This window comes from Plecotus auritus, assembly GCF_963455305.1.
Source record: "Plecotus auritus genome assembly, chromosome: X".
NCBI classification, from domain to species: domain Eukaryota; kingdom Metazoa; phylum Chordata; class Mammalia; order Chiroptera; family Vespertilionidae; genus Plecotus; species Plecotus auritus.
In genome coordinates, this window is record NC_137784.1 from 9,555,389 (window position 1) to 9,569,149 (window position 13,761).

Below are 13,761 nucleotides of genomic sequence, written 5' to 3' on the forward strand. Positions count from 1 at the left end.
GCTTGATCCCCAGTGGGGGGCTTGTAGGAGGCAGCCAGTCAGTGGTTCTCTCTCATCATTGATGTTTCTCTCTCTCCCTCTTCCTTCCTCTCTGAAATCAATAAAAATAAAAAATAAAAAAATATGAAAGCCCCCAAAAAAGGAAGGGTCTATTAAAAAAAAAAAAGAGAGAGAGACTTCTGAGGCCACATGAGTTTGGGAAATGCTTCGTGGCACGTGGTCAGAACTGAGCAAGTAAGAGGTCATTATAGCCGTGACCATCTGTGTTGACAACTTGTCTTATCCATCCCTTAACCCGCCCCCCAGCACCTAGCATGGGGCCTAGAGCATGTGCGTTCAGTAAATGTTGGTGGAATTAATGAAAGAAAAGATGGCTGTATCTAGCATCATGTCAGCTTGTTACCTGGCCTGGTTTGTGGAAATAATCTTGCATTTTGCCTGTGGCACTTTAAAAGCTAGCTTCCTGGCCCAGTTTGGCTATTTACTGATGTGACCACCCTGTGTTCTGATATCCTTTCTAAGGCAAGCCCTGTCCTCATTCACAAGCCTGGTCCTCAGTGTTTTCTTAGTTCTCACTGATTTTCTTCTACTCCTTCCAAGTTTTTCTGTCATACTTTCTTCCTTGATATTCCCCCATTCTAAGAACCTTCTAATAAAGCAGGAGGTAAAGAGACATTCTCTTATACTCTTGTCATTTTTACTAGCAAAGCATTTTTAGAACATAAAACAACTCCTCCAGGCAAAACAAAAAAAAACAAGAACAAAAAACACCACACACATCCCACAAGTCACCAAAGCTGTTCCTTGGCTGTCCTTGGTTTGGGGGTTGGGTGGGGGAGGTACATTCATCAGCAAATTTATAGAAAGGTGAGAAGTACAGTCTAAAGAACTTTTTTCTTTGTCATTTTTCTGAGTCATTCTGATGCTCCATCATTCATGATTACTTTAGTGTGTATTTTCTACAAACAAGGATTTTTCTGCATAACTACTATGTAACCACCCAAATCAGGAAATGTCACTTCCGGGTTTTTACTCTTAATTCTCAGACCCTATTCTGGTTTTACCACATGTCCCAATAATACCTTTTTTAGCGAAAGGATCCAGTTCAGACTCACATGTTGCATTATCAACCATCTCCCACCTCAATGCTGACCCCTACAGATTGCTAGTTATTTGCAAGCTACCAAACATTTCCTTTCATAAGGAACAACACCCACGATCCTTTCTTTTCACTGCTTGGACGCTCTTAATTCTTCAGTAAACAGCAAATAATTGGTGGGGTCCTGGCTCTGTTTCCAGTTTCCCAGGTGATTGTGCTGCTTTCGCAGCAGCACCCAGTCTTCCTTTGCTGAAGGAAATTTGGTATCATTAAAATATCTAAAAATGCTGAGGCTCTGTAAGTTTTCTTTTACCCTGTTATTCAGCTTTCATTTCAAAAGCAAATAAGCCCAGCTGTAGTGGCTTAGTGGTTGAGCATCAACCTATGAACCAGGAGGTCATGGTTCGATTCCTGGTCAGGGCACATGCCCAGGTTTTGGGTTCGATCCCCAGTAGGGGGCGTGTAGGAGGCAGCCAATCAATGATTCTCATCATTCATGTTTCTCTCTCTCTCTCCCTCTCCCTTCCTCTCTGAAATCAATAAAAATATATTAACAAACAAACAAAAAAAGTAAGCAAATAACTCCTTGGAGCCTCCCTTAGATTTGCAAATGCCCCTAAAAATCATCTGTTCCAATCTCCATGCAACAAGTAACCCCTGCATGCATCTGTGTGCCTGCATGCTCAAATGTGGTGTTGTTTGTCTTTAAAAGCGTGAAGGAAGAAGTGTTTTGGAGGAACTACTTTTACCGTGTGTCCCTGATTAAGCAGTCAGCCCAGCTCACTGCCCTGGCCGCCCAGCAGCAGGCCGCCGGAAAAGAGAAGAACCATGGCAGAGATGATGCGTTGCCACTGACAGGTATATTCAGAGAACTCGCTGTGAAAAGGAGAGTTACTTTTAAAATAGTCTTAATGTAGAGACCCTCATGAGCTTGTCATCTTGTATGTGCCAGAAATGTCATCATTATCTAAAGGAAAACTCTTCTTTCCAGAAGATAATGCGCTCTCTGACCCAACTCACAAGTCTTCACCAAACTTTCCTTTACTTTGCTATCTTTTTCTTATTCTTCAGGTTTTGTTTTGTTTTGTTTTTAAATATGTTTGTATTAATTTCAGTGAGAGGAAGGGAGAGGGAGAGAGAGATAGAAACATCAATGATGAGAGATAATCATTGATTGGCTACTTCCTGCACACCCTGTACTGGGGATCAACAACAAAACCCAGGCATGTGCCCTGACCTGGAATCAAACTGTAATCTCCTTGTTCATGGTTCCACACTCAACCACAGAGCCACACCTGCTGGGCACAGTTTTTTTTATTTCTCCCTTGACTACCAGTCATCTTCCCATTTCTTTCATTGCTCTTTACCACCTCCACTGAGCAGTCCACCCTTTTCTTTGTTTCTCAGTATTCCATTCAACCCAGTGTCTCCCCAGTGCTGTAGTCTGTAGAGCAGAACTAAGCTCCATTCCACTCCAACTTACAAATACCCAGGTCAGAGCCAGGCACCATTAAATTACACATTTGATTCTTATTGTGACAGTTTACCTCTGGTTGTTGGGGAATGATTTAATATCAGCAATGACTTAATACCTGTAAGAATAATTAACATAAGAAGTACATATTTTCAATATGTTTTTATTTATTTTTTTAGAGAGAGAGGGATAGATAGAAACATTGATGAGAAACATCGATTGGCTGCTTCCTGCATGCTCCCTACTGGGGATTGAGCCCGAAACCCAGGCATGTGCCTTGACCAAGAATTGAACCAGTGACTTCTTGGTTCATGGGTCAATGCTCAACCACTGACCCACACCAGCTAGGCAATTTTGTTATATATTTAACATTTCATGACTATCTGCTTTGTATAGGTACTATTTATAACTGGAGATTTTTCCATTGATGGAATTTTAAATAATTATGCATAGTGGTATGTACTAAGGATTGGGTTGTTCAGAGCACTAATGTAATGAAATTGCTCTGCACAGTGAAATTTGGCATTTTACATATAGATATTTATATGAATCTATCATTCTTTTGTATTTCCTTTTATTAATTTTATTGGGAAATGCAATTTTACCAAATACTGCCCATGTAACAAAAAGGGCGTAAGACAGGGCTCATTAAAGGTTTATAAGATAGCAAAATGTAGCCATGAGAAAAGGAGAAGCTGTGATTGAGCATTGCACTTTACTTTGAACTTTCCAGCATTTGTGACAAGAGGAAAACTTGGTAAATAACTTAATTCTCATTATCCTAAAAGAAAGAGCAGAACTATGCTTCAAATGGATTTTGCTAACACTGAAGTAAAAAAAATTTATTCCTGCTGACAATCTTGTATAATGGGCATCGAGTATGATGACATGTTTAAAATATCCCCAAAAGAAAGGGTAATATGCAAATTAACCATCACTCTGTCACAAATATGGCGGTGCCCAGTCCTCTCAGCCCCGCCGGAGTCCCCCAGTCCCGGGGGGATGGCCGTTGAGAATGGGAAGTGTGAGCAGCCTGGCAGAATGCTTGCTTTGTCACCACAGCGACAAGGCAAGCGTTCCACCCTGGCCGTGGAAGGCCTCTGGGCAGCAGGCATGGAGCAGCCGGGGGCGGGGGAGGGTTATGCTTGCGTCATCGCCCCGGCGACGAGGCAAGCATTCCGCGCCTGGCCGAGGATGGGCCTCTGGGCCACAGGCGCAGAGTGGCCAGGCCCCGCAGAGAGCTACTGGCGCACAAATTCATGCACAGGGCTACTAGTTTCTTATAATAATGTAAAAAGTGAAAACATAACATTAAAAGTTCATTTCTAGTATCATTAAATTATCTAGTATCATTAAACTTGTTGACTTTTTAGTTATTATTATGTGTATTCAGAACTGAATCAAGCAATTATTGTCTCTTTTATTCTCACTTCTTAGAGGCAGTACGGCCCAAAACGCCACCTGTCGTAATCAAATCTCAGCTTAAAACTCAAGAGGTAATACAGTTTTACATTGTACCTAGTAGTTGATGTCTGGAAATGAAGTCATTGTGTTAACTATCCGAGATACCATTTCAAATGACTTATGAGTACAGGTCTTATCTGAAGAAGAGGGGTCCAGTACTTGTATAGTTAAGGACCTACAGCTCAGACTTGAGGCACTTCCCTGGCGTAAATCATTCTAGGTGTGCTCATTGGGGATTGGACAGAATGATTGGAGTGATCCAAACTGTGATTGAACCCAATAGATTCAGGTTGTAACTTGTTTTGTTACCAATCAACTGTGCAGCTTAGAAGGTTGGAGAGCAGTGATTATTGGATTAGCAGAGGGAGGAAACGAAAATTATGCTGTATTTAACTGTCAGGTGACCATGAACAAGAGGTCTAGCCTATAAATGTCACTTAGAAAACTGTTTCCAGAGCTTATTTGTTGCATTTCAGGATGAAGAGGAGATTTCTACCAGCCCAGGCGTTTCTGAGTTTGTCAGTGATGCCTTTGATGCCTGTAACTTAGATCAGGAGGATCTGAGGAAGGAAATGGAGCAACTTGTGCTTGACAAAAAGCAGGAGGAGACAACCGTATTAGAAGGTACAAAGCAAAATAACTGTTCTGTTCCCCAATTCTGATGTTTATTGTAGGTCGTTATTATGACGCAGGTGTACAAAAATATGCTATAACTTTTGCGTTAGAATTGTTTCTCTGTTCACTAGAAGGATTCTAGCACACATGACCAGATCTCTCACCCCTCTGCCCTAAACATGCCCAGAAGCATAGAGAGGAGAAACTGAGGCCCAGTGATGCATCCCAGGCCTCTCAGCCCAAGGACAGTTGGCCAGGAATGGAGGAGAAAGCAAGTACACCTTTCACATGGAGATGTTGCCCTCTGGCGCTCTGCTTTAAAAGCAGTCATGCTCTTTAGGTTTATGTTTATATCTAGAAGCTTCTTTTACTAGCTGCTGTGTGCCACAAAAGCATCGCTTCTGGGAAGAAGCAGGCTGCCTCTAAAATACTAAAGTAATTTAGAAAAAAAGTGCAAGCAGGGGGTTGCTTTCTTTGACACATCAGGACAAATTACTAGCTTTCTACTAGATCCGTGGTCGGCAAACTGCAGCTCGCAAGCCACATGCGGCTCTTGGGCCCCTTGAGTGTGGCTCTTCCACAAAATACCACAGCCTGGGCGAGTCTGTTTTGAAGAGGTGGCGTTAGAAGAACTTTTAAGTTTAAAAAATTTGGCTCTCAAAAGAAATTTCAGTCGTTGTACTGTTGATATTTGGCTCTGTTGACTAATGAGTTTGCCAACCACTGTACTAGATAAAAAAGCAAAGGCTGCCTGTCGGTGTGGGTCAGTGGTTGAGTGTCGACCCATGCACCAAGAGGTTGCCAGTTCAATTCCTAGTCAGGGCACATGCCTGGGTTGTGAGCTAGATCCCCAATGGGGGTGTGCAGAAGGCAGCAGATCAATGTTTCCCTTCTCATCGATGTTTATCTCTCTCTCCCTCTCCTTTCCTCTCTCTGTAAAAATCAACTAAAAATCTTTAAAAAAAAAAAAAAAAAAGGCCAAGGCCTGGGCTCATCATTAGATGAAAACTGTTTCTTGAAGCCTTCTGAGACTTACAATTTAGGGAGTCGGCTGTTCCTATAGGTTGTTCAGAGAGCACCGGTCAAAAAACTGGCCCGTCTCCCAAAGGCCAGCTCCTGGCTGTTCCAGAGAGCTGTTCTTTCTCTGAATCCCTGCCCTACTTGTAATTTGGGCCACTTAATATTCTTTTCTATAGTAGGCTTGGCTCCCCAGCTAAATTGTAAGTTCCTCAAGGGCAGTTACACCTTGTGCAGTTGTTCCCTACAGTACCTAACATGGAGCCTGGCCCCCAGTAAGCAATTAGTAACATTTCTGGGATTGATCACTTGTTACGTAGCACACTCTTTTTCCCTTGAGGTCACTGCTGCAAAAAAATTAAAACATTTGGTTATTATTTCCTGTATAGCTATTAAGTTTGCTTATTTTTCAAAGATGATTATGAATTTAGGCTTTAGTTTTTAAATAGCTGGTTTATTTTGTTTTCTCACCATTTTATAACACTACACTGCAGATGCTTTGTTCTTTGCATACATATGCACATATGTACACGCATACACACACAGGTATATTGAGTGTTCAAGTGGAAAGTTGCAGCTCTAAATCTCAACATGGAAAACAAGAGTGAGAGCTCAGATGGAGCCTACATGAGGGGCCAGGCTTCATTCAGCAAGAGACCGCCTGACTTCTTGTCACTCTCAGGCCATTTGGATATTTATAACATCATTCACTTAAAATAATTCACTTAATATAAATTTATGTTGCTATAAGAAAAGCTCCTAGATTTATTGAATTTCCAGTCCTACCTGCGGTTGCCTTGGCAGGGCCAGACAAAATGATTTTGTGGGCCTTATACGGCCCGTGGGCCAGATGTACCCCACCCCTGCTGTAGGGATACTGCTGCTAAAGTGGTTAAGCACATGCTGTGGAACCTGCAGATCTGGTTCCATACGTATATCTCGCTGTCAAGCTGTGTGATCTTGGGCAAGTCCCTTAACCTCTCTCAGCCTCCATTTCCCCATCTGTAAAATGTACATAACAGTGGTATCTAGTCCATGGATTATTCTAAGGAAGGAAAAAAGAGTGATATGTAGAGAATGGTTAGTGCAGTGTCTAACTTAGTAAGTGCTCAAGAAATGGTCGCTGTCTTTGCTATCATTATCATTGTTAATGGTAAAAATTAATTTGCAACCAAATATTATCAATTATCCAGTTAAATTGAAGGAAAAGCAGAGGTGTAGATAAAGCGAAATAATACCCCCAATCTACTGACAACATCTGATACCTTTGGTTCTACAATTAACAAATTTATCTTTTAATAATTTCTCTTGGTTACTGTTCAAATTTGTTCAGTTTTTCTGAGCACACATGGTGAGGAAGCCTAAGATAATCAAAATGATCATGGCTAGGACTTACCCAGGTAATTATAGTTGACTGAATTGTTAAAGCCAGCATGATAAATTCAGAGAGAATCTTTTTCCTTCTCCTCTGTTTCTTTTAGAGGATTCTACAGACTGGGAAAAAGAACTGCAGCAGGAACTTCAAGAGTATGAAGTGGTGACAGAATCAGAGAAACGAGATGAAAACTGGGATAAGGAAATAGAGAAATTGCTGCAGGAAGAAAATTAACTGTTTGCTTAAATAAGAATCCTTAACATTCTGTAACTGACATTAAATTCTAGCTGGTAACCCTCGCTGAATCAAAAGGCACAAAAGAGTATAACTTTATGAAACTCAAAATTATTCTTTTTTCACATTGAAACTTGCCTCTTTAAGAAATATATAGAACAGTTATTCTAAGCATTAAAAAGGGATGTTTTATGTAATATTTCTTTAATATAAATCTAGTTAGAGATGATGTTCTTATGGTCAATATTGATATCTTAGCCACAGAAACACAAGTAAAATTTTAGAATTCTGTTTCCGTGAGGTGAAAATCTTCAATTGTGGTTTTCTAAACATTTGTACTTCTTGTGGCACTTTTGTTGATAACACTTAATGTTAAAGTATTTAATGGATTGATAACTCAAAATTATCAAATAGTACCAAAGAACTTAAGAGGAAGCACTTTTGGAACTGTTTTCTTGTTAAGTATTTTCTACAATTCCATCTGGAGGCCAAAAGATAAAATAATCATGTTGATTTTAAAGGTACAAACATCACGAAATTTGCCCTGGCCAGTGTGGTTCAGCTGGTTGGGCATTGTCCAGTTAACAGAAAGGTTGTCACTTCAATTCCTAGTCAGGGCACATGCCTGGGTTTCTCAGGCTCCATCCCCAATAGGGGGCGTGCAAGAAGCAGCTGATCAATGTTTCTCTTTCACATCGGTGTTTCTCTCTCTCTCTCTCTCTCTCTCTCTCTCTCTCTCTCTCTCTCTCTCTCTCCCCCCCCCCTTCCTCTTCCTTTCCCTTCCTCTGTCTCTAAAAGTAAATAAAAAAATTTTTTTTTTTTTTTTAAATCACACAATTTGACGAGAAGCACTGTGCAAAAATATTGTTTTCTCTGGGGCCTTTTCTTTTTAACTATATCACATTTAATAATACTGTTTTCTAAATTTTACATCATGGCTTTTATAAAAAGCAGGGCCTCTCATCCTTTTTGTATTAATGACCATCAAAAGCCTGATCACCTTAAAGTCTCTTGTTCTTATTTAAATTGTCACCACATAGAAATAGCTTTGTTTGTTTTAATTAAACTGTCCTTATAAAATTGTGTTCCTCTGAGTACAACTTATGGAACTTCATTGATCAGTCCTACTTGCCTTCTGCTAAACTAGAAGATGGTCATTTTAAAAGAACAGGGTGGCTTAACTTCCAAGGCATTTGCTTCCTGAACCCTTCATATTTTTCAAGAAGCCTTTATTTCATAAAGGGGAATAGAATTAAGACAATTCTTTATAAGAAAAATATACGTATTTTTATTCTTGGCCCCATAAAAATTAGTCTGTGGTCTTCTGACAAATGTATAGTCAATGAGAGAACTGAGTGTGGGTCCAAGTGTTCATTACTCTTATATTTGTAGTTTGGGATACACATGTGTGAATGAGCCAGACTGTCCTCAACTAGGATGACTTGAATTGTAGCAATAAACTCACATACTCACTCTAGCCGGTTTGGCTCAGTGGATAGAGTGTTGGCCCTCAGACTGAGGGGTCCTGGGTTCGATTCCAGTCAAGGGCATGTACCTCGGTTGCAGGCTGGATCCCCTACCTGGGAGGCAACCAGGACACATCAATGTTTCTCTCTGTCTCTCCCCCTCCTTTCTACTCTCTAAAAATCAATGGAAAAATGTATCCTCAGGTGAGGATTGAAAAATAAACTCACATACTCATGAAACCACAGACTCATTATCAAGAGATTTCCACTGTGGTGCCACAGTTGCTGATTACTGAGTTTGGGTTCACAGATGATAATTGGCAATTTCTGAAATAATTCTATTAAAGGAAACGGTTTATTTGTTTAAACAGAGTTTACTGGAGGGAAAGAAACGTGCTAAATGTTTTTAAGTTGCTGAAAATCCTAGATATCAGCAGATCAGGATATGATAGTGCTTGGCTCTTAGTATATGCTCTAAAATTCTTATTGATGAATGTTGAATAAATACCAAAAAGGTTTCAGAGAAAGTTAAAAACCTAAAGTGATAATAGAAGAATGTTACTGTTGTTACTGTCAATTTTATGTGATACTCATTTCATTTAAAAACAACCTAATTGTGCATTGCCCTGTGAAAAATAAAAGGATAAAGTAAGACTTTATACACAGCATAAAAATAGGCTATATTTTCATGGATTCATCAAAGAGTAAAATGTTATTTTGTAAATTATACAGGTAACTGAAGTGTTATTCCTTTAAAGGGCAAAATAATTTGTAACCATGTTTGGTGGAAAATTTCTGAGTATTACATACCTAGGGCTTAGCCAACAAAGTACACTGAGCATAATAAACACACATAAACTTCACAGAATGTTCAAATATGCACATACTTCATCACACTAAGGGGATTATACTACTCACTACTAGCTCAGCATGAGCTGCCTGTCCTGGGAGTTTGTTAGAAATGCAGGGTCTCGGGCCCCGCCCCACACCTGCTGGCCTAGACTCCATGGAGGTTACAATGGTCTTTAGGGGGAAACGCTCTGGACTAATGTGCTGATGCAGCTGAGGATTCTGGTGCTTTTTACTTTTTGCCCAGCCACTGTCATCCTTGGCTGACAGTATCTTTCTAGTTAAAAGTGCCTCCTCTGCTGTTCCAGTCGGTACTCACTGCCCACTTCCCTTTCCACACTGCCAAATTAAGAGGAGCCAAGTCCCTAGGGGAACACAAATAATCCTGTGAAATCAGATGTTTCTCATGCACATTTCTAAGGAAAAGGATGACACTACGAAGCACAGAAACGAGGCTCTCAGAAACATTTTACGTGTTTGAGACATTTCTCTGAGCTGCTCGGTGGCAACCAAGGGCTGACGCACTCTGAAGGCTATAAAGGATGAATGGCCTGTGTGGCATGTTTATACACATGAAATCAAATACAGAGATAGTTGAAAGGTAGTAGAACTTCAAACTAAGTCTTTAAAGCCTGCTTTAGGTACATGGAGCAGTATTATACAAGAAATAACATCCATTTTTACGGTTATGGCAGTTTGTGGCAAGCTTGTCAAATCCTCAGCTGAGTTGGCCAGTCTTAGCAGGAGGTTGTGCTCTGCTATGGCAGACTCGGGTACAATATCACAATTTCCTTATATACTCAAAAGTGGGAAATCTTACAGAAAGTGGGAAATCTCAATTTGTAATTTGTGAAATGTTAAACTAGAGAAGCTTTTAGGAAATAAAGCAGTAGTTATACTTGTACTCACAGTGCTTTCAGATGCGCTATACCCAAGATGGTTTTCCACGATAAAAATAGTGTTAAAAAGAGGATTTTAGAACATGTTAAAGGTTTACCAATAGAAAACTAATGATTACATTCAACTTGCAATATTTTATTTGCCTCCTTGACTGCTTTGCTGTAAAAGCTAGGACTCTGCTTCTATAATTTAAATAATTTGATAGGGCTGCTCTTTCTGGTACTAGATTTTTTTCTCCATTTTTAAGTAAACATTTTTCAACTATAAAATAGGGGAGTTTAATTTTAGCAAATTTTGTTTTCGGCTTTTAAAATTATAAGTGGTAGACATTTTGATATAGTTTATATAATCAGTTTTATTTAGAACAGGCCATTTTAATAAGTAGTTCTATACATTGATAAGAAAAAATTACAAAATGCATGTTACAGTACCCAAAAATGATGACAAATATACAGGGTATCCCAATATACACACACACACACACACACACACACACTTTTAACAGCTGATAGCTCAATTGGTGTTTCTTTTCAGATTTAACCCATTGGAATGAATAATTATTCAAAGTGTGTATATATTTTTTGAGACACCCTTTATATTAATCAAGCTTTGATCACATGCAGTTATATATTTCTTATAAATCATCAAATTATGTGGTCTTCACACTACGGGATTTGTTTAGATAAAGGCATTTATTATTTCAGTTGTTAAACTTTGTTTTTTTACAGCACTTATTTAGTGTGTCCTGATTTATTTCCAATATGGAAAACTATGTTATATTTATTCTGAAGAAATAAACCTCACTTTTAGTGGTAAGATATGTTATAATGGTTTTTCCTGAATAACTAAAAATTCTATTCTGGTCAAGAGGGCCTGCAAATATTTCAGTTATCTGGTATGTAGGCTCCTATTGTTAAAATTAAAACTGCCTTGAAATAGTGTTAAATCTTAACACATTTTACTTTTATTGTAGACTTCTACTCAAACGCAGTAGGTTGTCCATAATAAAGATCATTCCAATCCACAATCAGCAGGACTGTTCTGACTCAGACTTATCGTGGGATTGTTCCCTCCTCCAGTAGTGATAATATACAGGGGTGGGCAAATATAGGTTTACAGTTATAATACAAATAATACAATAATATGAATAACTAGAGGCCCAGTGCATGAATTTGTGTACAGGTGGAGTCCCTCGGCCTGGCCGGGCGATCGGGGTTGATTGGGGCCGTCTCGCCCAGTCCCAATTGGGACCAGCCGGCCGGAGGGCGGGACCACGGGAGGTTGGCTGTGGAGCACACTGACCACCAGGGGACAGCTCCTGCATTGAGCATCTGCCCCCTGGTGGTCAGTGTGTGCCATAGCTACTATCTGGTCATAACTGTCACTTAGGCTTTTATATATATAGACTAGAGGCCTGGTGCTTGACATTCATGCACTGGGGCGGGGGGTCCCTCAGTCCAGCCTGCTCCCTCTCACAGTCCGGGACCCTTCAGGGGATGTCCGCCTGCCGGCTTAGGCCGGATCCCCATGGGGAGCAGGCCTAAGCCAGCAGGCGGACATCCCTCTCGCAGTCTGGGGCTCTCGCAGTCTGAGAACCCTCACTCCTTACTGCCCGCCTGCAGCGGAGGCAGGAGAGTCTCCTGCCACCGCCAATGCACTCACCAGCCGTGAGCCTGGCTTCTGGCTGAGCGGCACTCCCCCTGTGGGAGCGCACTGACCACCAGGGGGCAGCTCCTGCGTTGAGCATCTGCCCCCTGGTGGTCAGTGCGCATCATAGCGACGGGTCGTTCCGCCATTTGGTTGATTTGCATATTAGGGTTTTATTATATAGGATAATACAAGAATAAGCTCTGTTTCATGTACTTAAAACTAAACCTACTTTTAGCCACCTGATATATTGATCTACCTTGTTCTTTCCTAATAACAATGATGAGCACTTTCTGCTGGCTAGAGCTAACACTCAACAAGGTTAACCAGGTCCTGTAAGAATTAAGCCTGTTCTCAATAAAGCTGGAAAATTAAACCTGTGAACTAATAAGTAGCGATTATAGTTCAATTCACAATGGAGAATTTTGGTTACTGCTAAAGTATCCACATTATAATCATAATAGCCATTAAGTGCCCAATATTCTCTGCCATTACTGCACTTACCAGTAGACACTAATCCAGATAGAACAAAATGGCTATATCACGCGACAATTTTAACTGTTTCATGGAGATTGCAGGGCATAAATGTGATCTGAGAACTGAGCTAAATTGTATGCCCCTATCAAATGTGTGGCACATAAATACAATAGTGTAAAGTGTTATTTGTTAATTGAATTAACAATGCATGCTTGTTAAATTAAGGCATGAAAATAGGTAACACTCAAAATCTGGACAACACAAAAGTAATTTCATAACAAGAACACTGGGATGGATGTCTTACTGTCCACATTACCATGCTTTTCTTTTTATATATATTTTTATTGATTTCAGAGAGGAAGAGAGAGATAGAAACGTCAATGATGCGCCAGCCAACATGGCTCAGTGGTTGAGCGCCAATCTATGAACTAGGAGGTCCCTGTCAGGGCACATGCCCAGGTTGCGGGCTGGATCCCCAGTGGGGAGGCGTGCAGGCAGTCAATCATGATCAACCATCATTGATGTTTCTGTCTCTTCCTCTCCCTCTCTGAAATTAATAAAAGTATATTTTAAAAATATACACATTTTTAACAGGTACTACCTTAATTCTGTTTCAGTGTTTTTTAATTTTCTGAAATGTATGTAATATCTTAGACTTTCAGATTGAATATGGCAGATTAAATATATGCATTTATCTCCACTTCATCCACAAAGTCCACTAAATTAAATGAATAAAAAGGAATGGTATAAATTCATAATGACAGAAACAAGAGAGCAAGCAACAGCAGTCAGGTCGCAGACATTTGGATGCTTCAGAACCCTGGAAAGGCTCAGGAATTCTGGAGGCGTACTACTTTGATGGCCAAGGAAACTGGTATCAGGGCGGGCAACTAGCAGTCTCTGCCACAATTTAAAACTGAAAGTCAGCCCTATCTGTTTTGGCTCAGTGGATAGAGCATCAACCTGTGGACTGAAGGGTCCCAGGTTCTATTCCAGTCAAGGGCACATGCCCAAATTGTGGGCTCGATCCCCAGTAGGGTGAATGCAGGGGGCAGCTGATCAATGATTGTCTCTCATCATTGATGTTTATATCTCTCCCTCTTCCTTCCTCTCTGAAATCAATAAAAACATTTTTTTAAACAAA

General features: G+C 40.3%; 1 protein-coding gene across 1 annotated transcript in view; it reads left to right on the forward strand.

The window, feature by feature from the left end:
- Positions 1-11,518, forward strand: part of SYAP1 (synapse associated protein 1) — a 33,262-nt gene extending 21,744 nt beyond the window's left edge. Inside the window, exons 6-9 of the mRNA XM_080652811.1 lie at positions 1,812-1,957; positions 4,011-4,069; positions 4,514-4,661; positions 7,151-11,518. Of these exons, the coding sequence (XP_080508937.1) occupies positions 1,812-1,957; positions 4,011-4,069; positions 4,514-4,661; positions 7,151-7,278 (481 nt within the window). The 3' untranslated portion in view covers positions 7,279-11,518. The remainder of the gene's footprint in view (positions 1-1,811; positions 1,958-4,010; positions 4,070-4,513; positions 4,662-7,150) is intronic.
- The last annotated feature ends 2,243 nt before the right edge of the window (positions 11,519-13,761 follow it).